Raw genomic sequence first — 27,962 nt, forward strand, 5'->3', positions numbered from 1 at the left:
TTAGGAGTGTTTTTATTGCACCACATTATTGATAGGATTCTGATCCTCAACTAAACATTCTCTAGTAATGTTCTTGATAGAACTTTTCTTGATTTATCTCATGAATTAGGTACCATACGAGTTATTTCTGCAAGATTCTCCAGATCAGGGTCACCTCTGGTTGTTCTTGCCACCCGTCATGCCTTTCTGTTTGACATGAGCATGCTGTGCTGGCTAAGGATAGCTGATGATTGCTTTCCAGCTTCAAATTTTGCAAGTACCTTTAACTTGAGTTCTATTCAAAGCGGTGAACTGGGGAAGTTGCAGGTTGATGTTGGCAAATTCTTGGCAAGAAAGCCAAGCTGGACAAGGTATGCACTATGCACTTTTATCAGTGTTATAGTTTGTTCTATTTTCAACAACATAGGAAATCTTTGACATGCTTACAGGGTGACAGATGATGGGACACAGACACGAGCACATTTGGAGACACAGCTTGCTTCATCTCTTGCTCTCAAGTCCCCTAATGAATATCGCCAATGCCTTTTATCTTACGTTAGATTTCTTGCAAGGTCAGTTTTAGTTTTTTCCTTTTAATATTAAGTTCTACTGAGGCTTTTGTTATTTATTGCTTTCTGTTTGCTACTGCTAGCTCCTCATGGTTCAAAGAACTTGTAAGTTTTTCTTTATTAAACTTAAGCTGCACTGGTAAAAATGAAGAAATTTTAAAAGAGTATGCATTAGCCAAGAAAGAGATCAAGAAAGTAGCGAGTGAATGAAATTTTCGAACGTTTATATCAATAATTTGATACAAAAGAAAAGGAAAGAGACACCTATTAGATAACCAAATTGAGAGAGAAGAAAATAAGGGGGTCTTACTTAACTAAGATGCATAAAGATTGAATTCAATATGGTACTAACGAAGGACGATCAAATAATGGGGCGATGGAACAACTATTTTCATCAAATTTTAATAAAGTTTAGATGACCAACTTAGCTTTAGGAATTTTAAGTAAGTTAGAGGAGTATAGAAGCTTAAATTTATTATAGAAGTTTAATTTCAAAATAGACGTTAAATGGGATGCAAAATGGAGAATCAGTTAAAGTGAATGATATTCCAATAGAAGTATGGAGGTGCTTAGGGAGACAAATATTGAATGATTTACAAAGTTATTTAATTTGATATTTGAAAATAAAGGAAATATATGCTCGGGTAAATACTGTAGTCCTCTGTATAAAAACAATATAAATTATAGGAGCATTGAGTCAATGAGCTATATCATAAAACTTTGAAAGCGCGATAGAAAAAGATTCAAGAAAGTAGATTAAGGTGATAAAAAATTAATCTAGATTCATACTTGAAAGATCGACGATAGAAGCTACTTCTTGACAAGTTGAAAGTATTGAAAAAAAGCAAGACTTATATATGATATTCAAGGACTTAGATATAATATGGAAGAAAAAAATTACATGGAAATTTTAATAAAAGAAAGATAATAATGTAGCGTATATTAAAACAATTAAGAATATATTAGGATGTAATGACAAGAGTGAAAACTCTAGGTAGATTAATCGAAACATTTCATATAAAGATAGAGCTATATAAGGATCAACTCTAAGTCCATATCTTTTTACATTGGACACACCAAGGCACGCTACTATGGTGCAATGTTGTTTGTAGATAATGTTTTGGTTGATGAGATGCGTGGAGTAAATGCTAAGCTTGAATCTTGACAGGAAGTATTGGAAGTAAGGTTTAGACTTAATATAGTAAAAATAGAATATATGAAATTTAAATTTAGTAGTATTAAATTAGGGTATTAGTAAACGATGGAGAAATAAAAGAGCGGTGGAAGCGGTATTTTCATCAACTTTTTAATGAAGGTTTAGGACCAACTTAATTTAGGTAATTTAAGTAGATCAAATGAGTATAGAAATTTTAATTTTTATTGTATAATTCAAACTTCAGAAGTAAAACAAACTTTAAATGAGATGCATAATGGAAAAGCCGTTGGACCAGATGATATTTCGATAGAGGTATGGAAGTGCTTAGGGAAACAAGGTATTGAATTACCTACAAAATTATTTAACATGATATTGAAAACGAAAAAAATGTCTGATTAATGGAGGATAAGTACTCTAGTTCCCTTATATAAGAACAAGGGAGATGTACAAAATTGTGCAAACTATAGGGGTATTAAACTAATGAGTCATATTATGAAATTTTGGGAAAAAATAATAGAAAACAGATTAAGGAAGGAGACCGCAGTGATAGAAAATCAATTTGGGTTCATGCCTGGAAGGTCGACAATAGAAGCTATACATCTTCTTAGGCAATTAATTGAAAAATATCGGGAGTAAAAACAAGATCTACACATGATATTCATTGACTTAGAAAAATCTTATGATAGAGTTCCACGAGAAATTATATGGAGAATTTTAGAAAAGAGAGGTGTTAGCGTAACATATATTGAACTAATTAAGGATATGTATGAGGATGTAACGACCAGAGTAAAGACTTCAGGCGGAGTAACTGAAGCATTTCTAATAAAGATAGAGTTACATCAATGATCAGCTCTAAGTCCCTATCTTTTTACACTAATTATGGACGAACTCACTGTGCACATTCAAGACATAGTACCGTGGTGCATGTTGTTTGCAGATGATATTATTTTGATAGATGAAACACGTGAAGGAATAAATGCTAAACTGGAGGGAAACACTAGAAGGGAAAAGTTTTAAGCTTAGTAGATTAAAGACAAAATATATGGAATTTAAGTTTAACAATATTAGAAGTAATGAAACAATTGTAAAGATAGGAGAGGACGAGTTACCCGGAACCGAGAGATTTAAATATTTAGGATCATTTTTGCAAAACGATGGAGGGATTGAGAGAGATGTCTTACATAGAATACAAGTAGGATGGGTGAAATGGAGGGGAGCGTCGAGTGTTTTATGTGACTGTAAAGTATCTTTTAAACTTAAAGGTACCTACTATGTTATATGAAGTTGAATGTTAGGCTATGACTCGAGCACATGAGCAGAAAATGAGAGTTGCAAAGATGAGGATGTTAAGGTGGATGTGTGGACATACGAGGATGGACAAAATAAGAAATGAGAGCATTAGAGAGAGTCGGAGTTGCATCTATTGAGGAAAAACTTCGAGAGACACGTTTAAGATGGTACGGACATGTACTTAGACGACCAATAAATGTTCTAGTTAGGCGATGTGAAACTATGATAAACATGTATATCAAACGAGGCAGAGGAAGACTAAAAAAGACTTGGTTAACAACAATAAAACAAGATAAAATTTATTTAAATATAATAGGAGATAGAGCTCAATGGCGTAAAAGGATTCATACAGCCGACCCCACTTAGTGGGAAAAGGCTTGGTTGTTGTTGTTGGTGTAAATTTAGTAGTATGAAATATTGCAAAACAATTGTTTTGTAATTGAGCTTTAAGTATCTAGGATTTTTTTTTGCACAAAGATGGAGGGATTGGTAGAGATATTTTACATATAATACAAGTAGGACTATCCATGGTTGAACTTAATGTTTAAAATTTTGAATTGCGTCAAGGTTTCTTTTTATGTTATGCCTTACTAATACAATTTTGGTATTTTTTAAAATATAAATATATTAATTAAATTTTTTTTTAAAACTTGGTTTTTATAGACGCACTATTAATGTTAAATGTTCAAATTTTAATATTCTCTCATGAAATATTTGGTGCTTATTGAGTAAAAGATAATTTACGATTAATTAAAATCCACTAAGTAGAATGTTTGCTTTAAGTATGTTTAAATTGGATTTAGTTTGGATTTATTTTGATTAGTTTAAAATTAAATTTATATATAAAATAATTTGATTTATATGATTAGAAATTATATTATATTTATTTTTTTCTAATAATATAATTCCTCCCTATTAAAGAGATTTTTTTTCTCTATTTACCTCGTGGATTGAATGAGGAGAAAAAAAATCATCCATCCTTTAAGAGTTTTTTTCCCCTCGTATGGACGGATGAAAGAGGAAAAAAACTATCCAAAATGATTTTAGGAGTTTTTTTTCTAATATCATGGACGGATGAATAAGAGAAAAAATTAACTATCCATGAAGAGTTTAAGAGATTTTTTTCTACCCTTTGGATGAATGGAGGAAAAAGAATTAACATTGAAGGAAAAATTTTTTAACATGAAGAATAGAAAAAAATCAGCAATAAAGGAGGAGAAAAATTAAGAGGGAAAGAGAGAAAGAAATAGGGAAAAGGAATAAAAAAATTAAAAATTAAAACATAGAAAAAATAAAAATAAAAAACCCATTGTGTAGGTTGCAATAGCCTCCGTGGCTTCGTGGAGTTCGTTGTGAGATTGCCACTTCCTTTGCGGCCTGGCGGAGGTTATCGTGAGTTCCTGACTCTGATTTTGACCCCATGTTGATGCCGATCGACAGACAAAATGGTAAGTTTCGTTTGTCTTGACTGACTCAACCCAATATCTTAATCTATGGTTAAAATGGACAAGATAGTGAAGTTTTTTTTTTTACTGTAAGATACCCCTAAAGCTTAAAAGAAAGTAGATTTTACAAAATGATAGTTTGGTCCGCTATGTTATATAGAATTAAATGTTGGGTTATGAATTGATCACACAAGTAGAATATAAGAATCACAAAGATGCTAAGGTGGATATGCAAATATACGAGAATGGACAAGAACCTTAGAGAAAAAGTTAGGATTGAGCCTATTGAATGACACGTTTAAGATGATATGAACATCTATTTAGACAACTAATAAATATCCTAATTAAGTGATGTGAGACCATGAGAACTACACATATTGATCGAGAAAGAGGGAGATTAAAAACGAATTAGTTAGCAACGATTAAATAAGATAAAATTCATTTAAATATAGATGATGATATAATAGGAGATCAATGTCAATGACTTTAGAGGATTCATATAACCAACGCTACTTAATGGGTTAAGGTGTTATTGTTGTTGCTGTAAGCTTAACCCGCACTTGTTGAAGCATGTTATTAGAAGTCATATATATACAATGAGCATGTTATTGAAGCAATGCTTCTTGCATTTTGTATATGGATGATCCTAGGAGTCTTTTCATGATGCTTGTTTTTGTTGAATTTTTAGTTCACATTTTATTTATGGTCCGCGCTATTAATTATTTTTCACATGCAATTTTTTTTGTATCACGACGACATGTACATGATTTGAAATCTCATATCATGTTGTGTGACATAGTTGAAGTTTAGTATTATGATAAATTACTAAATTCAATACTACTCGGCAGATATATATTTTCTTTGGTGTTATACCAATCATCTTGACAAGTTTTGTGTCATGCTAACATCATTTACATGCTATTACACTCATCAAGATAAATCAAAATAATATTTATTATTTTTAATAGTATAGGCCTATGGGGACAACATAATCTGATAATTGGATCATTCCAATAGAACACAAAGTCCGAACTTAAGTATATAGTTTTTTTTTTTTCATTTCTTTCCTCTTCCCACGTTTAGTTTGCTACGGACACCATACTTCGACATGTCTTGATATTTTGAATTTTGATATGCACTACTCTTATGAGTGCTTGTGTATTTTCCTTATGATGCAACTACTCAGACCGGTTGCTTAGTACAATCTGCGGTGGGGAAAAAATTGACAAATCCCACTCAACTTCGGAATCTGAGCCGAAGTGACTTCAAAATTGGGATTGTTTTTTCAGGTTTTGGTTTGGATTTTGAGTCCTAAATATTTTAAAGTTATGGTTTGCATAGTTTTTTTTTTTGATTTTTTAATGAATCAGACAATTCACTCCCGGCCTAAGCCCGACCTGTACTATATATATAATATCTGAAAACAACTTGAAATTTTTGAAAATTCAAAATCCGATCTGAATATATAAAATTATGTTGACTTTGTTTTTTGAAATTTTCCTTGTTTGACTTTTTTGGTAATTCCTTTTGTTTGAATAGCCAATATCGTTGATAGAATTATTCATATCTTTACTTTTTGTCCCTGAAAATTCATTTGTATGTTACAACGTTCATAGGAATGTCTGAGTACACCCTTGCATTAGCTATTTTATGTGATGACAATGCTTATTTAGCGAACTCTTTTCTACCATCCTGATGCAAACACAAGATAGATACATGTTTAAGTCAGCTGTTTCACTAGGTAGTATGTTAACTGCAATCATTCCAGAGAGTAGTAAACATGAAAGTACAAAATTTAGTATTCTTGCTAGAATGAGTAGAATATTAAGATGAGGGTTTTTCACAGACTTAACATAACTTGGTCTCGTAAACCATGCAAAATAGGCTAGGTGTGTTGTAGTCTTGTACATAATAAAAATAAAATTGTTTTAAAACCTAGTAGGAATAAAATAAAGTTAAAATGTAGGCCCTAAAACATTTCATCTTTAAGCCAATTTGTTCCAAAATGTGTATGTTTTTATTTGTTTAATTCTTCAACATGAAATATTTGATTCCAAATACATTAAAATGTAACCTTCAAGCAACTAGAGCATTTTCCATGTCATCATTTTCATCTTGCATCATTCTTTTATAATAGAAAAGGAAGCACTATGAGATATTATGAGGAAATTGTTTGCGTGTTACTTATGCCCTTGATGAGTGTGAAATTATAATGCATAGGTTGAGTATTTCCATTGAGATTAAAGGAGCACAATGTTATGGTCCGGAGTACAGGATCGAGTCATAGGTCGAGATCCGGATCCGTACTTAGTTATACAACACATAAGGAGGGAAGGAGGGGGAAAGACTCGTCTTAGACAGAGTCTAAATTACTCAATTTTTCTTTTTCCCCTTTATTAATAATAACACTCCTTATATAAGGAGTCAAACATGACACGATTTAGGAAAGACAAACCCATAAAGGAAACAAGGAATCGAAAATAGAAAAGCTAATTAGACTATTATTTGTTTCTATTATAGCAGTAGTTAAATTAATTCATTATTTGTTTTCTACTAATTAGGTAATAGCTAATTTATTTCTACTATAATAGTAGCTAATTTGCTTCCAACTATAGCAGCATCCGACAAAGGCATCCACCTCGATGCCCACATCATCTCTCCCCTCTTGATGCTGAGCTTGTCTTCATACTTGAAAGTGGGGTATAACACCACTATGGAGGGAAATTTCCGAATCCATTTCCCCCTCTTCCTCACCTTCTCTGTTATCATCAGGTACTTCAATCCAAAATAGGCGCTTACACTTGTGACCCGTGGAGTAGGACTCATTACAGTTAAAATAGAGGCCCTTGGTTCTCCATTCTGCCATCGCGGCACGAGTCAGACGCTTGAAGAATGAAGTGGAGTCTCCTAGCTGATGCCCCTCGTTGTGTTGAGCTTGGTTGTGGTCCCACCCCAATTCGTGCGCAACAGCCCTCTCTTTGATGGAAGAACTGTTTCCGTTTTAATGCCTTGACCATATTCATTGAATGCCTAGGTTTTTAGGCTTATGCAGTTCGATGTCGATACGGAGATCTTCGACTAGCCCTGCAGTGAACAAGTCAACTTCTTGTTGTGGTCGGAGGTTCGAGGTTCGAAGTTCAGGCGAGGTGGGATCGGAACTGCCGCTGGTAGTCTTCTATCGAGTCTGTCTACTCAGATTTGCTAGCTCTCCCAGAGGATTGTTGCTCATAGGCGGCCCATCGGATATGACAATGGTTTGAATTACTTCCAAGTGAAAGACAACAAGACTAACCTTGTCGATTTTTGTGGTCCTTTGGTTGGCAAATAATTTTTCACACCTTTTAATCTTGCCTAGTGGATCCCCTTCTCCATAATAGGTGGAGAACTCCATCTTTAAGTATCGCGGAATCAGGGTGCCGCTGATTGACGATTCAAGTATGATCTCCAAGGCTTTGGAAGGGCCACACTCCATGTTAGTAGGGCTGTTTGCGGTCGACACTGGTCGTCATCTTGTGTCTTGAATAGTATGGGATAATTTGGCCATCTGCTTCGCTAGTCCTCGTTGGCGGGAGGTGATCTGCCCCGTGAAAACTTGTTGTGCGAGGCCAATCTTTCTATGAAGGCATCGAGTTTGGATGTGATAGGATTTGTGCCATCTATGATCGGCTCTGATACCAAATTGTTATGGTCTTGAGTACAGAATTGAGTCACAGGTCGAGATCTGGATACATACTTGGTCATGCAACACGTAAGGGGGAAGGGAGGGGGAAAGACTCGTCCTAGACGGATCCCAAATTACTCAATTATTCTTTTCCCCCTTTATTAATAATAACACTCCTTATATAAAAAGTCAAACATGACACGATTCAGGAAAGACTTGAAGGATCAGAATAGCGATAGAGGGGGGTGAATATCGCTCGTTACAAACCTTTTCTTGTTAAGTATTAAGGCAAAATCAAAGTATAGCAACAAAATTGAAAACTATACACAGAGACATAGTTGGTTACTTGGTTCGGCGTCTGTGTTGACTCCTACTCCAAGACTCGCGATCCTTGATCGCACCGTTGAGCAAGTCACTAAAATTCGTATAAACATATTTACAAAGGATTATACAAGCTGAAGATAAATATACCGACAATGAAGATATAAGATTAAGATTTGTCAGAGCTCTTTGGTGTAGTAGCTCTCATACAGTGTTGATGCGTAGAGCAGTAACACGAATAGAATGATAGAAGATTAGAAGGTTGCACCAAAGTTATTCTTGGCTTTGAGCTCGAGATGTATTTTTATAAGCGGTGTTCGATCGACCGAAAAATCCTTCGATCGACTCATCCTTTCGGTCGACCGATCTCCCTATCGGTTGATTGATCACACAACCTTCTTTCTTTACCGAGATCTGATCTTTATGTCATTAATGCCATTTAATGTTCGGTCGACTGATTACCTTGATTGGTTGATCGATCTCTGTGCTTTTCCAACTTTGCCGAGATTGAATCTACCATTATGTTTATCAAATTAGGTTCGGTCGATCGATTCAGTCGACCGATCCGTCTGACTTCCAAGTTTGCTTGCGCGATCTGAACCCTTCCACATCAGCTAGGTTCGGTCGACTGAAACTACAAGTCGGTCAACCGATCCCTTCGAATTTTGTAAAACAGAGTTAGTTTCATAGTATAAAAAGTATCCCTGCAACACAAAGTTAGCACAATAGTATAATGTTGCATGAATAAGACCTCTCTTGATCTCAACTTAGAAAAATCCCGATATCTTCAGTGGATTAGCGACCTAGGGTTTGCCCCTTCTTGGAATATAATTTTCTTATTCCTCCACTCCAGTCGCTTACCTCGACTTATCTACCAAACATCAGGTCCTTCAGACCTGTTTGGATTTTCTTTGCTCAGTATATAATTACCTGATCTACTAAGACTTTTCCTACAATACTAAATTAGCCAACAATAATAGTAGTAATGCAAAATATTATGGTAAAACTAAACTTAGGTTTACCCAAATCCGTTGATCCAATCAACCGTGCGTCGTCGATTGAAAACCTTTCGATCAACCTTGCTTGGAGTTTACTCCTTCAAGACTTCTCGTTACCTAAGGTGGTACCTCCTCCTAGGGTTTTCATCACTCGGCATCACTCACTAGGACCTAGGGTTACCTCCCCCTATGGTTTTCACCACCTAGCTTCACTTATCGAGACTTAGCATTGGATCAGCTTGCTAGGGATTCGATATCGGGTCCTCCAGACCTACTGAATCCTATCTGGTTTCCATGATTTGTCGAGATTTCCCTTGCCTATTCGCGACTAGGACTTCCCTTGTTTAACCGTAGTTAGGACTTTCCTTGCCTAACAGAAGTTAGGATTAGTCATTCGGTAGACTTTTCACCCTACCCTTACTAGTCATCGGTCAACTTGACCCAATTAGACTCTTTTAAACATATTGTCAAACAAATATAAAAATCCTGGAGGTCGATTGCAGCAACAATCTCTCCCTTTTTAATGTTTGACAATATATTTAAGTTAGGCTACTTAACCCAACAAATCAAGTCTTATGCCTAAAAATAATTAGGGTTCGAACTTAAACCCTTCTTCTTCCCCTTTGGCATATATCAAAAAGGTTACTAACTTAATTGCTTTGATTCCTAAGGAGCTCCTTAGGTTTTGCACCAACAATTAGGTATTGGTTTTGCACCAACAATCATTTAATACCTATGTTAAAAAGACATCCACCTTTTCCTCTTGAAAGACAATTTTGATATATTCAAATTTTCATTTTTATTTTGAAAGACTCTTTTCAAAATTATTTTCAGACTTTCTTGTAAAATATTTTAAAGATATTTTTCAAGATTTAAAATATTTTTGCAAAACCAAGATATTTTTCATAGAAAAATTAATGCTTCCAATATAATTTTTCAAATAATTTTGTAAAAGTGATTTTCAAAACTATTTGACAAGGACTAAGAATTCTCAAAAATATTTGCAAAGTATTTTTATCAAACAACTTTTTATAGAGTTTTTCAAAGTAAGAAACAACTTTTAAAAAATATTTTTCAAAACATAACTTTTCAAAATATTTTCTAAAGTATGATTTTGAAGAATATTTTAAAAGAATGTTGAAACTATGTTTTTAAAAGAGAATATTTGAACTCAAAACTTTTCAAACTTTTTTTTAAGATATATTTTCAAATATATTTCATTTTGAACCTCTTTTCAAAATATGTCTTTCAATAGAGTTTTTTCTCCTTAACCAGACACTTTTAAATATCCTTGTTACCTACACGGAAGCATTCTTATATGTCTAGAGGTTTGAGAGATCGTGGTTGACTTTAGGAACTATGAGCTTAGGTGTTGGTCAACAATAATTTTTTTTGATATAGGATTTAATAAAATGATTAAACTTAATTTTGAGTTAAGTAAAAATTAATTTGATTAATTAAAATGATTAATTCAAATTGATTATTATTTAATTAATTTAGTTATTAGTTATTATGTTTATTACTTTCAAATTAATTATTAGGGTTAATTAGGGTAATTGATTAATTTTTGAATTAATTTAGAGCTAATTAAAGTAATTTGTTGATTAAGCTAACTTTCAATTTAAATTCAGATTATTAATTTTGATTTAAGGATTTATTTGAATTAATTCAATTTTTGGTTGAGGTTAATTAAAAGTTAAGTTAATTATTATGTTCAAATTAGAAACTATGCTAAAATTTTTTGATTTTAAGTTTTAAGTTAAAATTAGGTATAATAATTAATTTGAGTTAATTTATTAGATTTTAAGGTGTAGTCAAATTAAGTTTAAATTTTGGTTTAATAGTTGATTAAAGTTTTATAATTAATTAGTTAAGAATTAATTGATTATGAATTATTATTAATTAAACATTAATTTAATTAATTTGTTAGGAGTTAAGTTTAAGTTAAAATTAATTAAGAATTAATTAGGTAAAGATTTAAGATTAAAAAATAATTAATTAAAATTAATTTTGAAATAAATTAAAATTAATTAGGTTTAAATTAATTAAGAGTTAAAGATAAGTTAAAATTTTAGTTTTGATTACTTAAAGTTGATAAAGAAATTAGTTTATTTTTTTGAGTTAATGAGAATGATTTATTAATTGATTAATTTAATATTATTAATTAATTTCGAATTAAAGTAATTAGTTAATTAATTTTAAATTAATGTTAAGTAATTTATTAATTAATTTTAAATTAAGTTAATTGAAGTTATTAAATAATTTCGAAATATTTCTTATGCTTAGAATTGAATATTAATTAGTTGAATTTATTAAATAATTATTTATTAATTTTATTATTATTTAAATTAATCAGTATTTGTTTAATTAATTTAGGTCCCTTTTTCAATTTAGTTTAACTTAGATTCAAATTTAGTTAATTAATTAATATAATTGTTTGATTAATTATTTAATTTTAATTAAAGTTTATTATTATTTTGAGTATTGATTAGGATTAATACTTATTATTTTAATTTGTTTGAATTATTAAGAAAAGGTCGTTTGATCCTTGCTAGATTTAAATTTAGCTTTGGGCACATCAAGGAGTTTATAGAGTAAGTTTCTAAACTGTAGTGAGTCAGAGGGAACAACATTAAAGTAACTACATCTGATAACTTCTCAAAAACAACAAACTCAAAGAACTTAATACTAGGTTTTGGTGTAACTAGTTTATGTTTGACTGGGATAGCTTCAGCCAGATCCACTAGGCCTAGTGCACCAGTTAAAACACATGATTCAGCCTAGACATGCCTTTGACAAAGTTTCCTTAGCGTACTATCATCTCAATCTATCAGGGTTTGTTAAACTTTTTTAACTAACCATTTTACGTTAAGCAAAAAAGTAAATTTAAACCTAGGTATGTATGCATATTCAATCAATCAAGTTGGGTGAATAGTTTTTCTATTTGCTCCTACTGAGTCATAGCTTATATATAGTCTATCTAAAAGATGAATCCGACTCTTAGGAACCAACTATCGTTTTGGTTCAATTGGTACAGTTAAAACTGATTTAGGGACCCATGCTTGAATTTGATTTCTAACGTTTTGCCTAAGTAAAGATAAATATAATTTGTTTAGTTTGTAACCTAGTTCAAATTTGTTGTATAAGGCTCGTTGCGATCCAAGTACTATATTTAGACACTTGGATCCTAATTCAAACTTTTTAAAAGTTTTCTTGAGTCGCTCCACTTGTCCTTTCAAGTTGAAATTTTATTTCTCAAGTTTTGCAACTTGAGTTGAAGTTCCACTTGGAACTTGGTTAGTCAAGTGATTCAAGCTAACTTGCTCATTAAGGTGGTCAATTTCCTTAAGTACTAAGTTTTTTTTTTTTTGATGTTTGTTAATTTTTTAAATAAGCATTTAATTACTTTCAATATTTCAGACTTCGAATTTAAAGTTACCTTATCGTGTCCTTCGGAAACGGATGCGGATCTGTTGCTTCTCTCGGACTCGTCATCGGTCTCATACTCGTCCTCAAACTCGAACTCTTCATTTCTTGCCATAAGTGCAAGGTGGCTCGAGTGTTTCGGTTCTTTCGTGTCGGACTTCTCGGAAGATGACCCGTCACAAGTTGCCTAGATAACTTTCTTTTTTCTTGTGAACTTGGTCTTCTCCTCCTTCCGATTTGGGCACTCGTGTTTGAAGTGTTGCATCCATAGTAAGTTATTTCTGATTTGTTTTGATTTGAGTGGGTGACATCTTTGTACTCATTTTGAATTTCTTCTTGTTGAACTTCCTTCTAACCATGTTCATCAGTTCTTTTTCATTTGTAGAGTCTGAGTTTGACTTGCTCTCGGGTTCAAGCTTTGTTCGGGACTTCGTCTCCTTGCTTGGTCCTGTATACAATGCAATTCTTTTCTCAACTTGACTTAAGTTAGACTGCTTATGTAACTCTAATTTACAAAAAAGTTAGTCTAATTTAATAATTGAAAGGTCCTTTGAAACTTTATCAACATCTATAATTGATGCCCATAATGAGTTTCGAGGGAAGACGTTTAGAGTATACCTTATAGTGTTGCGGTTTTCCATTTGATGTTCGATTAGATGGAGACCGTTGAGGATGTCTTTGAGTCGTGCATGCAATTTTTTCGGGCAACATTTTTATATTAAATAAATTATTAAGTAAGAGATATCTTTTTGTTACCTTGGAGTCATCGGCTCCCTTGTGCAATTTTACTAGAAGATCCTATAGTTCTTTTACGTTTTCATAGGGTTCGACTCGATTTAGCTCCTCCATGGTTAAGCCGCACTGGATGGTGTTTATAGCTTTATAGTTTACTTGTGCTTTCTTCACCATTTGGAGATTCCGCTTTTACAGGTCTAGCGATTTCCCGTTCTTCATGGGTGGTGTGTATCCTTGTGAGCCAGAGTTTGATATCGGACTTGAGGTAGCATTCTATTCTTCTCTTACAGTAGTTGAAATTTTCACTGGTGAACAATGGAGGATGAACAATACTATAGTCCTCTTGGTAGGAGTTTGCCATTCTATCAAAAACAAGGATAATCAAAGAAAATTTCCAAGTCTTGGGATTAGCAATACGAGATTTAGGAGGAAAGAGAATATACTAATTTTTTTTTTTAACAAAAAGAAAAGAAAAGTAAAAAATGTTCAAAAAACGGTTAAGTTAATTCAGAGCAACCAACTTTGATAACAATTGAAGGATCGGAATAGCGATAGAGGGGAGTTGAATATTGCTCGTTGCAAACCTTTTCTTTTTAAGTATTAAGGCAAAATCAAAGTATAGCAGCGGAATTGAAAACAATATACACAGAGAGATAGTTGGTTACATGGTTCGAAGTCTATGTCGACTCCTACTCCAAGACCCGTGATCCTTGATAGTACCGTTGGACAATTCACTAAAATTCGTAGAAAGATGTTTACAAAGGATTATACAAGCTGAAGATAAATATACTGACAATGAAGATATAAGATGAAGGTTTGTCGGAGCTCTTCGGTGTAGTAGCTTGCACACAGAGTTAAGGCGTAGAGTAGTAGCACAAACAAAATAATAGAAGGTTGCACTAAAGTTGTTCCTGGCTCAGAGCTCAGAGTTTGAGATGTACTTTTTTAAGTGGCGTTAGATCAACCGAAAAATCCTTCAGTCGATTGATCCTTTTGGTCGACCGACCTCCCTATCGGTTGAGTGATCACACAGTCTTCCTTCTTTGCCGAGATTTGATATTCGTGTCATTAATGCCATTTAATGTTCCAACTTTGCTAACATCTGATCACCTTGATTGATCGACCAATCTCTATGTTTTTCAACTTTGCCAAGATCGAATCTGTCACTGTATTTACCAAATTAGGTTCAGTTGACTGATCCACTTGACTTCGAAGTTTTCTTTGCGCAATTTGAACCTTGCCACATCAGCTAGGTTCGATTTACTGAAACTCTTGTTTAGTCGACTAATCCCTTCGAATTTTGCAAAACAGAGTTAATTCCATAATATAAAAAAGTATCCCTACAACACAAAGTTAGCACAATGGTATAATACTGCATGAGTAAGACAGTAAGACTTGTCTTGATCTCAATTTGGAAACCTTCCGGTTTATTCAGTTGGATTAGCGATCTAGGGTTTGTCCCTTTCCGGGATGCGACATTCTTGTCGCTCCATTCCAGTTGCTGACCTCAAGTTACCTACCAAACATCGGGTCTTCCAGACCTGTTTGGATTTTCTCTGTTAAGTGTTTGATTGTCAGATCCTCTAAAACTTTTCATGCAATACTAAATTAGCCAATTGCAATAGTAGTAATGCAAAATATTATGGCAAAACTAAACTTAAGTTTACCAAAATCCACTAGTCCGGTCGACCGAAAATGTTTCGATCAAGGTTGCTTGGTGTTTACTCCTCCAAGACTTTTCGTTACCTAAGGTTACCTCCCTCTAGGGTCTCACCAGGACTTAGTATCGGATCGGCTTGCTAGGGATTCAATATCGGGTTCTCTAGACCTAACGAATCCTATTTGGTTTCTATGATTTGCTGAGATTTCCCTTGCCTAGCCGTGATTAGGATTTTCCTTGCCTAACTGTAGGACTCCCCTTGCCTAACTGAAGTTAGGACTAGTCTCATCCTACCCTTGCTAGTCATTTAATTAACCTTGACCTGACTAGACTTCTTTAAACATATTGTCAAACAAACATCAAAATCTTGAAGGTCGATTGCACCAACAAGACCAACGAATCAAAAATCGAAAAGTTAATTTGGCCATTATTTGTTTCTACTATAGCAATAGTTATTAGACCATTATTTATTTTCTACTGATTAGGCAATAATTAATTTATTTCTATTATGACAATAGTTAATTAGGCAGTAGCTAATTGCTTCCAACTATAGTGGCGTCCAATAAAGGTGTCTACCTTGGCATTTACATCACACAACCTATGGAAAAAACAATAGATAAAGATGTAAGCTCGAGGGACTCTAAATTTGGTAGAAAATCTTATATTTTGAAAATTAACTAATGTTTTTGTTTGGTTGAAAATTCAAGAAAGTAAACATTTGAGTCAAATATTTTCAAAATATGAAATGAGTTTGGTTAGTATAAGATGGGTGAAAATTGTAAATGTATGATTGTCGTCAAATAATCAAATATCGACATACTATAAATTGAGTATCCATCAGAATCGCAAAGCAGGCTATTTAGAACAATTAAAATCGCAAGAATTATAAAAGAAAGAAAATGAGTTAAGAAAACACAAGGAGTCTTAGAAGAGAATCTGTTTTCAGAAACAATTTTAGGATTTTGGTTTCACCACAACGACTATTGACACCCTAAATATCATTCACTCTCTTACCTCAATGTTTATGTGTATGAAGGTGATCGATCCCGAGGTAACCGATATAAACTTTTAGAATTATATCGACGTGTTTACTCAAACACAACGGCTACTTTCAAGGTAGTCTTAAAGCGATCGCTTTCTTAGGAAGACCTTGTCATGTGGCCTCGTGATCTCCTAGGAGCTATCTTTTACTTCGTGACGCCGAGTCGGGGTAAACCCATTTGGCCTTGTAATAGCCAATGATGCTCTTGTGAGATTTTGGACAACTTTTGTGAACAACCCCTCATGTCTTGATTTTTATGGGTCAAAGAGTTGGGCTCACCTTTCGGTCCTTCCCCACATTCCGTGTGATATCAAGATGCATAGTTAGTGTCATAATCATGTATGCGCAATAAATCTAGATCATGGATAAACACATCGTATAGTAAAGAAAGATGAAAAGATATATAAAAATAGTAGCAACAAGTCAATCGGACTACTCCCTCATCCTAAAATTAAGAATACTATTCCATGGAGATGGAGTTACAACCAAAAGACAGAGAAGAAGACATTCTACAACTCAAAATCAAGAGAAAAGGAGAAGAGAACGATGCTTAGTTGTGTGCCGATCGTCGTCTTCAGAAGAACTCCAAGCTTTACGATGGACAGAAACTCCGACGGTTCCTGGAAACGACTCTTCGATTCCCTGTTAAGGGGAAATACCTCCCTAAACAAGAGTCTCTTAGGGCTTTTTATAGTCCTCATAACCGGCCAAAACCATTGCTTGTTTCCTAATTTGTCAGGGTGCCACTACCGAACCGCGATTGTGCTTAGGGGCATAGCCTGGGCATATTGCTCCCTGTTGGTAAAAGAGAGGGCTTGACACAACCATGCTGTGTGGCTCGACTAAGGCGTGTTGGGCGCTGGGTCGATGAACACGGTTGTGCCTAGGGGCACTGCCTAGTTAGAAGCTGACTAAGGCTAGTTTTCGGCAGAAGGGGGACATGACTATACCTAGGGGTGGCTATGGCCTCCATGATTGTTCCGTTTCACGTCTAATTTTGGCCGGAGGAATACGCCTATGTCATGGGACATAGCTAGAGTATGTTTCTTGCTATAGATTCTCTTTCTGAGGCCTTTTTACTCCAATTAAGCTCCCGTTTCACGTCCTGCCAATTAAAAGCATAAAGAGCATTTCTCCGAACTAAAAGAGTGAAAATGATACAAAAGAGATTCAAGTATGCAAAATATGCTCGTGATGAAATAAAATTTTTGCAAAACAATTACAAAAATTATATATGAAACACAACCCACAATCTAAATTAGTCTAATCGTATCATCATGTAGTTTCACTAATGAGCAAGATAAACGAATTGTCTCAATGTGGCCTAACTGAGTTAAGCTAGTTTCAATCTCCAATCTTAGTTAAGTCATCATCTTATCATGTTCTTAATGTCTCTGGCGATAGATACTTGCCACACGTAAGGTTTGTCTCCCCAAAGTGCCATGCACTGTGTACACAAGTTTCTTGAAGAAGTATAATCATTCGATGCTTGTGTACAAGTATAGTCTCCTCTTATATTGTATGCACCCTTTTAGTGTATAAGGTGAATCATCAAGCCATTTTTGTCTACTACATGAATATTATTAAGGTGCATCATCAAACCTTTTAGTATAATCATTTAACCTTCTTGCTTGTATTTTATGTAAAATATCTCAATTAACCCTTTATTCTCTTGCAAAAACAAATTTAAATACTTAAAGATCTATAAATTATTGTCTCATATCTTAATAATTGTCTTGCTATGTTTAATACTACTAAATTTAAATTTTATATATTTTGTTTTCACTTCACTAAGTTTAAAATTTTTTATTCAGTATTTCCCACTAACATTCAATTTTAGGATTTATTCCTTTAGGTGTCTTGTCGATCAAAATAATGTCATATGCAAATAATATGTATCATGGTAATGCGTCTTGGATGTGTCTAATGAGTTCATTTATGACTATTATAAAAAGATATGGATTTACATTGATCCTTGATATAGTCCTATTATTATAGGAAATGCTTCAGTTAATTGGTCTAGAGTCTTCATTTTTATCATTATATTCTTATGGTTACCTTTATTATTTTAATATACGCTACACTAGTACCGTTCTCTTCTAAAATTTTCTCTATAAATTTCCTTGAGATTCTATCATAAGTTTTTTCAAAGTTAGTGAATATCATGTCTAAGTCTTACTTCTTTTCTCGATACTTTTCAATCAGTTGTCTAAGAAGATACATTACATTTATAATTAACTTTTCGAGCATGAATCTAAATTGATTTTTGATCACCTTGCTCTTAATTTTTTTTGTATCACTCTTTCCTAAAGTTTCATACTATAGCTTAATGCTCCTAAATATTTTCTTCAGTTTGAATATCAAGTTGAATAACATCGTATTCATTTAATATCCTACTTACCTAGGCACATTTTACCTCTATTAGAATATATCTAATCCTTTTTCATTTTGCATTCCATTTAATGTCAGTTTAACTTCTAAAATTTGAATTGTTTAATAAAAATTTAAAATTCTATACATTTGAATGACTTAATTTCCTAACCTAAGTTGGTCACTTAAGCCTCTATTAAAAAGTTAATGAAAATATTTCTTCCATCGCTCCTTTATTTCCTCATCCTTCACTAGTACATATTAGATTTATTTTTAATGCATCTTATTTGAGTCAGATTCTTTGTTTTCCTTTCTCTCTTTAAGTATTTTATTGATGCCCCTTTTTGCTTCTTTTGTATCAAGTTGTTGATTCAAGCATTTGAAAGTTTCATTCTCGACTTCACTCATTACTTTCTTGGCATCTTTCTTGATTACTGCATACTTTTTAATATGTTTTTCATTGTAATTTATATGTTGTTCATGTTTGTCACTTTTTTTTTTGTACTTTCTCATTTCACCATTAGTTCTTTATTTAGTTATCTCTTGACTCGCCGAGTTAGGTCTTGATTACTATTTTCAAATATAAAGTCATCTTATCTCATTTATCTCATGTCGTATTGAGTTACTATGCATTTCTTTTAATACTTGTGCTTTTACCCTCTTCTAAAGATTCTTTATTTGTTTTCATCCTTTGATTTCAACCATTTAATTTCTAAGAGTCATGCACATTTTTCTACTTTGGGCGGTTTTCTCCAAGGATGACCAATCTTTACAATTTTTTTTAATGTTTTCTGTCCATAAGAAAATCAATTTATGATTTACTCAATTTTGAACATATCTTAGTGTTTTTCTCTTTTCTTGAAAACATATTAGCTATTATAAGTTCATATACTATTACAAAATCTAATATCGCTTTTATTTCTTCATTTCTTATTTTAAAATCATAGCCCCTATACACCCTTTCATCATCTCGTATGTTGGAATTTTTTATACTACCTCATCTAAATCTTCCCAAAATCTAGTTTTGGCATCTGTATCTAATTCTACTTGTATATATGCTAATTACATTAATAATTTTTTTTTGCTACGACTATTTTAAGAACTATAATTCTATTTCCCTTCCTAATTACTTCTATTATTTCATCCTTTAACGAATTATGTACAACAATACTTACTCCATCCATTTCTTATTTTATTTTCTTTTATATCATAACTTAAAGCCAGAGTTTTTATTTATCATCTCTCTTTTCTCCTATATATTTTATTTATTGTAAACACAAAATATTAATTGTTGTCCTAATCATCATATCTATTTCCTTTTTGCTAGTGAGCATTCCTATGTCCATATTTGAAATCTAAGATAATTGGTATTTCTATAATATGTGTTCTTATCTAACATAAGGTGTGAGAACTTTTGCATATTTAACATTACAATTAAATTGTGCGGTCCTTGCCGAGACGTTGGGATCGGACTCTACGTGTTCTTTCTAAAGAACAACGTAGCATTATCACTACAGTTTGATAAATCCATACATAACATTGATAACATAATGCAACCCTTCCCAGGAATGGCCATGGTGGAGTTTTCACTATGAGAGTTTTGAAAATAGTAAAAATAGATATAAAATAAATTTTTATTCAAAATCAAATAGAAATGAAATAAAATAAAATTTAAATACTGAATTATTTTATTTTATTGATTTGTTTTAGTTTAGAAATACTCTATTTTTATTTGCATCATCTTGTGATTATTTCTTTTGCAAGGATTTCTTTGTCCATATTGATATATAATTGGTGCAGTGTTGTTTTCACATCAGTCTGGGTTCATTTGATGCTTTTCACATAATGCATTCATCAACATAGAGCATTTCGTAGCAATTTGTCCAAGCAACTTACCAAGGACTAATGAGATGACAGTTATATAATCTTGCAGAGAAGCAGATGAGTCTCGTCTTCGAGAAGTTTGTGAAAGTTTTCTTGGTCCTCCCACAGGAATGGCAGAGTCTACGCCTACAGACCCAAAGAATCCAGCATGGGATCCTTATGTGCTAGTAAGATTCTCTCTCTTGGAAAAGATGATCAATATATCACTCTGCATTTCTTACATGGAGTTCTTTTATGTCTTGAAATATACTAAAAACTATAAGTTTTTTGATATATAATTTTCTCCTAGTTATCCCTCATTATGGATGCAAATTAAATGATCATAATGCTGAGGTGTATCTTAGCTTGTTCTAAACGGCTACCTTTAATTTTTCCGAAACTGAAATTTGCAATCCTCGAACATGACTGTTGGCTATGCAATGGGGATTCCTGAACATCTTTACTCTTGGCATCGGAATGTGGCATGTTGGCATCTCAAACTGCTATGCTATATTTTAGATATTTTATAGGGTAGTTGATTTGTATTCAAATCTGAGTGGTGCTTAATCGAGCTATGGAGGAAGTTGATATACCGATATATTCTCCGCATCTACATCCATGGACGAACTTATTTCTGAAATTATGGTCTGTTATTAAATTGCAGGGAATGAAAAAGCACAAACTCCTCAGGGAAGATATTCTTCCGGCTATTGCTTCAAACAGGAAGGTCCAAAGGCTGCTAAATGAGTTCATGGACCTACTCACTGAATATGAAACTAGTGAAGCTCATACAGATACTATGGATATTGCTCCACAAACGTAATGATGCCAACCCATGATGAAGTTAGTCTTTGTAATTTTGTAAGCATCACCTCGCTTGACACCTGAGAATTATCAATGTAACATCGATCTGCTGTCGAACTATAGTCTAACCATATTGTCTACAGAATAGTTGTGCTGATAATGTCATCAAAATGCTTGTATTGTTTCCCTTCATATATTTCTTTGGAGCCTAGGCCAACAACTCTTGGTTCATGGTGGGAACCAGCAGGGTTTACCACTTTTATCTACCTCAGTAAATATCCAAACAGCATTGCCATCTGAGCTTCAAATATTCAACCTATTTTTTTTGACATCTCGTTGAAGTGTTGGACTTTTGCAGAACTTTGGTACAGAACTACAGGTGATGCAACGATTGTGAGGTTAATGATTTCTTGATGTCCCAGTTATGTAATCCTTTATCGCTCTATCGTATATTTTCCAATTAGTTCTTTGCAATTTATATTATTTTATCTGCTGTCTTGCATCATATGGCTGTCTGCTACCAGAATCCACAGATTGATAATTAATGTAATACTTGATATCATCTCTCTTGTTCATCTTTCTCCTCATCGGAAAGAGAAGGGGGAAATGAATCTTGTTTATGGGGATCATTACTCTTATTGATAGACAGGTCCAGATGAAAAAAGAGCACGGGCAGAGAATCCATATGGCACCTCCTGGGGCCAAACAAGAATTCAAGTTCAGAGTACAATTAATGGAAAAGAAATCCTTTTACCAAAGTATGTTGCCAAACCCTGATGACTGAAAGGTGTGTTTGTTTATATGCCTTATGCCTTAGAAAAATTATTGGTTTGCTTGAGTCTTAATATGACTGTATTGTTCTCAATTTAAATAAGTTGATGGATCACATTATATATCAGTGAAATGTTTTTTTATTTATCTCATGTTGTTAACCATTATGTTTTTTTGTAATGATTTATATACAAAATGTATTGAATTATATTAAATTAATTAAAACACATAAATAATGGACTACATTTTCTCTACTCTAATACCTCTCAACCTTTCTTTAGAGTTGCCTAGTTCTAGCTCTTACAAAATTCTACAGTAATTCAAATAAAGAAACAATAACAAGAGGTAAATTGTTTTGCAACTAAATAGATGAAGCTGTTAAAGTCTCTCATGATTTTTTTTGTCTCAAGTCTAATCCTGTATTTGCATTCCTGATTGTTAAAATGCTTATGAATGGCATAACATAAATTAATTATATTATTGCCTTGAGAGATTAATTTTGGTGACTTCATATGAGAATTTTAATTTAAAGGCATCATAGGCTGCTCTAGCTACTTCTCCCATATAGTTTTCGCCTATTTGGATCATTGCTCCACTAGTTTCAACATCTAATTAATATTTGACTTGGTAGTCTCGTTTGACTGAGATGATCCAGTATTCAAAGTATGTATCATATAATTAAGAATCACATTCAGTTATATTTTTGCTAAAGAAAGTAACATTTGGCTGCCTCCTTTTTCCTATCCTTACCAAAGGATTGTTATTGGTATAAGGAGTCACCTCTCTCTTAGGTGGGTTTCCTTCGCCATATCTTTTTCGGATAATGCAAGGATTGAAAAACTTAATTAGAAAGAAAAAAAAAAAAATCAAAAAGTCTAACATCTTTTCCGATTGGTAACAAATTGTCTTAATTTAAATTGCATTTATTATGTTAGGTGAAAAGTCAGTATAAGGTCAACCCTAGTCGTATATGGTCGCCCACGTGATCTCAAACACACGTGACCTCAAACATGCGCTCCTAACGTGATGTACCGGATTGACCGTGTACCCATACGGTTGCCCGAACAACCTTTATATAGGCAGTTGCCCGGACAACCTTTATATAGGCGACCATGCGGCACTCGTCGAAAACTCTTTCCAACTTATTTTTTTCTCTTCCAAACTCATTTTCGATCCATTTTTGAGTTTGTTTTTGACCCTCGTCCCGAGATTAAGTCTACTTGATCATCATACCTTGTTAATCTTATGTATTTGTTTACACATAATGTTTTTCCTCTTATTCAGTTTCCTTATTTTGTTAAATGTTAGACCAAAACGTAGAGCTACTAAGCTTAGCACTTCCGAGCATCCTTCGGATGACTTGAGCTTTTTCTTTGAGCAATGTAGACATAGATTTCATGAGCATACATATTCACCTATGCCTTCTAGATATATTGGTAGGAAGTTCTTCATAGATCACTGCCCTAACATTCTAGAGATTATAGCTTACTATGCTCTTTCCACATTTATTTACTGGACCAAGCAGTAAAAGTATACCAAGTTCTATAATAACTTAGCTAAGGTAGATGGTCTTACTTTTTCTTCTAAAGCTGGAGGTCATGATATCATCTTCACACTTGATCTGATTAAGAACCGACTCGTGTTGCATTCCTCAGCCTCCACGTTCTATTGTTTATCATGCCCTACTCCATCTTTTCCTGAGCCTCATGTTGACATCACTCTAGATCGTATCTACACTTATCTATTTGGTGATGATTGAACTTCGACCGTCATCAACTTCAACTTTGGCCAACTCATAGTTGAAGACTGTGTTGTACAAGGTTATTTGCATATGCATCTTGTACGGATCTTATGCATAAAACAACACCTAATGTAGCGAAAAAAGGATCCCTCCATAGATCCTTGCGAATAATGTATACTACATTTTCTTATTCTATCAGATAGAATAGTTACCTTTGTTGTGTAAATTGGTACTCCCGACATCAACTTTGATTTGGATGTAGATCTCAACGCAATTAGCGCGTCCGTGTCTCTACGGTATTCACAGTAAGACGTTCTCTTTCTGTCTCATGAACTCACGGCTTGGAAAAGAAACAACCTTTGTTGTGCTAGCAACTACACAAGCTTGTTTTTGGTCGGGAGAAGAAGAGGAAGAAGAGCAAAAACCAAGAAGATCACCATCACCCAAAAAGTTACTTCACCTATATAAGGTTACTTCACAAAAGAGTTACTTTCCTAAAAGGATTACTTCACCAATAGGTTACTTTACCAAAGAGTTTATTTTACACAAAAGATTACTTCACCTAAAGGTTACTTTTTACAAATGACTTTTGTACTCATCCAATAAATATAAAAAGTTGTTATCTCTTGATATTCTTTTTGATTAATGATATACTATCCTAGGACATTATTATACTTATTCATTCGACACTAAACTAAAGTAAATATAATAATCAATTTTATTTTTTATTAATTAATGAAATATGATACAAAAATATCCTTGTCAATCATCTCATAACTGGTACTAGGGCTAATACTAACAATCTTCCACTAGCACTAATGTCAATCACTGAAATATCTAATACCTAGTGACCTAGTGTGACCATTATGCTTCCTCTGTGATAAAGCCTTGATCAAAGGATCTGCAATGTTAGCATCAGTCGGTACTCTACATATCCTTATATCTCCTCTATCGATGATCACTCGAATGAGATGGAATCACCATAGTATGTGTTTGGATCACTGATGAGAGCGAGGTTCCTTAGCCTGTGCAATAACCCCATTGTTATCACAATAGAAGTCTATTGGGTTCGCTATACTAGGAATAACGCTAAGCTCTGTAATAAACTTCTTAATCCAAACAACCTCTTTTGCTGCACCTGAAGTAGCAATGTACTCGACATCTATTGTAGAGTCAGCGACTGTCTCTTGGTTTAAACTCTTCTAGCTCATAACACCACCATTTAAGCAAAATACATACCTTGACTGTGATTTGAAATCATCCTTGTCAGTTTGGAAGCTAGCATCAGTGTAACCTTTTACAACAAGCTCTTCATCGCCTCTAAAGATTAAGAAATAATCTTGAGTTCTTGTCAAATATTTAACAATATTCTTGACTGCTGTTCAATGACCATCACTTGGATTTGACTGGTATCTGCTCGTCATGCTTAATGCATACGGGACATCTAGGCGAGTACAAAGTATGACATACATGATAGACCTTATAGTAGATGCATAAGGAATCTGATCCATGCGATTTATTTCTTTCTTAGAAGAGGGCGATTGAGTCTTCAAAAGACTCACACCATGTGACATTGGCAGAAATCCTTTTTTGAAATTCTATATGGCAAAACGATTAAGCACCTTGTCAATATATAGACTCTGCCTTAGACCAAACAATTTTTTAGATCTATCTCTATAGATCTTGATACCTAAAATATAGGCTGCTTCACATAAGTCTTTCATCAAAAAATAATTCTCAAGGCAATTATTCACTAACTGAACAGTAGGGATATCATTTCGTATAATATGAGAAAGATGACTGTGCTTCCACTAACCCTCTTGTAGATACAAGGTTCATCTTCATTCTTGATGAAACCACACACTTTGATTGCATTATCGAATCGAAATTCCAGGTTCCAAAAGCTTGCTTTAATCCATAAATAGATTTTTGCAACTTATATACCTTTCTAGGATGCTTTGGATCTACAAAATCCTCAGGTTGTGTCATGTGCACATCTTCGAGTAGATTTCTATTAAGAAATACAGTTTTGGCATCCATCTACTAGATCTCATAATTATAGTAAGCTGCAATAGCGAGCATGATTTGGATAGACTTAAGTATCACAACTGGTGAAAAAGTTTCATCATAGTTTATACCATGAATTTGCTTGAATCCTTTAGCCACCAATCTACCTTTATAGGTATGCATAAGACCATCCATGTTAGTTTTCACTTTGAAGACCCACTTACACCCATAGATTTGATCCCTTCAGGTGGATTAACTAAAATCCATACTTGGTCAGTGTACATGAATTTCATTTTAAATCTCATGGTCTCTAGCTATTTCTCAGAATCTGGGTCCCGTACAGCTTCGTGATAAGATGTAGGCTTGTTGAAACCAACAAGTACTACATTACCATGGCCAGACAAGAGAAAAATATCTCTCAGGTTGATTGCAGGTCTTATCAGATCTACGTAGAGCTTGTTCTACTTGAATAGGTTGTTGCTCCAAACTATTTGAACAACATCTTGTGATACTTATTTAATTTCCATCAAGGCTTGAAGTACTTTACTTCCAATAGTTTTTCTTGAATTTCTTCAAGATCGACTTTACTTCTACTAGTTTTTCTAGAAATAAATTTCCTTTATAGAAAGATACCATTTCTGGCAACAAACACTTTACCTTGTGTCAGATTATAAAAGTAATATCCCTTTATTTCCTTAGGATATCCTACAAAATAATATTTGTCCGATTTGAGTCCTAGTTTATCTAAGACTTGTCGTCGAACGTAAGTCTCACATCCCCAAATCTTCATGAAAGACATTTTGGGGCTCTTCCTAGTCCATATCATATATGGTGTTTTTATGATAGCCTTAGATGGAATGCGGTTAAGTGTGAAAGTGACCGTCTCTAGAGCATGCCCCCAAAAGGAAGTAGAAAATAAAGTACGATTTCTCCTTTCTGACACACCATTCTATTGTGGTATTCCAGGTGGAGTAAGTTGAGATATGATATCACACTAAACGAGATGGTCATGAACTCTTGGCTAAGGTATTCCCTATCTCGATTTAATCGAAGCATCTTAATATGCTTACCAATGTTGGGACTTTCGAGCCACAAAAACCGCTTTTTGCGTTGCGGAAACCTCGAAGTCTTGCCATGTATCCATGTGAAGATAAATAAAATTCATGTACATGTTTGATTATCCTAGATCTACCTTAGATCTACATGATCAGAGTGTTATCCTTGTCGCAATGCCCTTCGCTTATCCCGCTCGTCCAAACGGTTGCCGGATCTCGTAGAGTGTCAAGTGTACACTCCTCTACACGTATCCACACGGACAAAAGGTGGAGAAAAACCACTTAGAATGTGCTAGCACCCTTGAATGGTTTCGGCAATGGAGGAGAGGGAGAGAACAAGAGAAGAGAAGATGATGAAGAAGAAGTTATAACAAGCACAAATGCTTGCACTAATGTGGCCGGCCACATAAAGGAGGGTTTTAAACCTCCATGTAATACCAAGAGTCATGACTCTTGGTCTTCCTCATGAGGTGACACACTATGATGTAGCCTTGATAATGTGGAACACCATCATTGGCCGGCCCCATGTCAAGTCACAATGAGGTGGCATTTGGTCAAGTCAAACTTGACTCTTCATCTTCCCTCTCAAGTCAAGTCAAATTTGACCTTTTTATCTCCTATGCTTGATCAAATCTAACCATTGATTCAAGTCAATTTAATTTAATGAATCTCTATTCATTGGTCTAAATTGACTCAATGAATCATAATCTAAATTAGACTCATTCTACACATGAATCAAATTTAGTCCAACTCAATTAGTCTAATTTGGATTACTCTTAATCCAATTTGGTTCATCACATGAACCTAATCCTCTTGGTCCATCATATGAACCTAATCTCCATATAATTGCCCTTTGTGTGTGACCCTATAGGTTCTTGTAACGTTGGCAATGCTCCTAAACTCATTTAGAAACATAAGTAATGAGCGGTATCTAGCAACACATCATTACTACCCAAGTTACAAGAATGTTGAGATCCAAAATCACCTTTATGACTACTAATTGTGACTCTCACAATATATGATAATGTCATTCTATCCTTGACATCTAAATTGATCAATTGAGGCATAG

At 33.8% G+C, this 27,962-nt stretch overlaps 1 protein-coding gene across 3 annotated transcripts in view; it reads left to right on the forward strand.

Moving 5' to 3' along the window:
• The window catches only part of LOC122026908 (protein HIRA-like), a 43,957-nt gene extending 22,446 nt beyond the window's left edge, over positions 1-21,511 (forward strand). For 2 of the 3 annotated variants that reach the window (XM_042585639.1, XM_042585640.1), the window contains 4 exons: positions 110-350; positions 429-551; positions 20,586-20,703; positions 21,180-21,511. In XM_042585639.1, coding sequence (XP_042441573.1) covers positions 110-350; positions 429-551; positions 20,586-20,703; positions 21,180-21,338 — 641 coding nt within the window. In that variant the 3' untranslated portion in view covers positions 21,339-21,511. Of the gene's footprint in view, positions 1-109; positions 351-428; positions 552-13,775; positions 13,846-20,569; positions 20,704-21,179 lie in introns of all 3 variants that reach the window. The other variant, XM_042585641.1, reaches the window with a different exon arrangement.
• Positions 21,512-27,962: the final 6,451 nt, after the last annotated feature.

Source organism: Zingiber officinale, chromosome 10A (assembly GCF_018446385.1).
Source record: "Zingiber officinale cultivar Zhangliang chromosome 10A, Zo_v1.1, whole genome shotgun sequence".
NCBI lineage: Eukaryota > Viridiplantae > Streptophyta > Magnoliopsida > Zingiberales > Zingiberaceae > Zingiber > Zingiber officinale.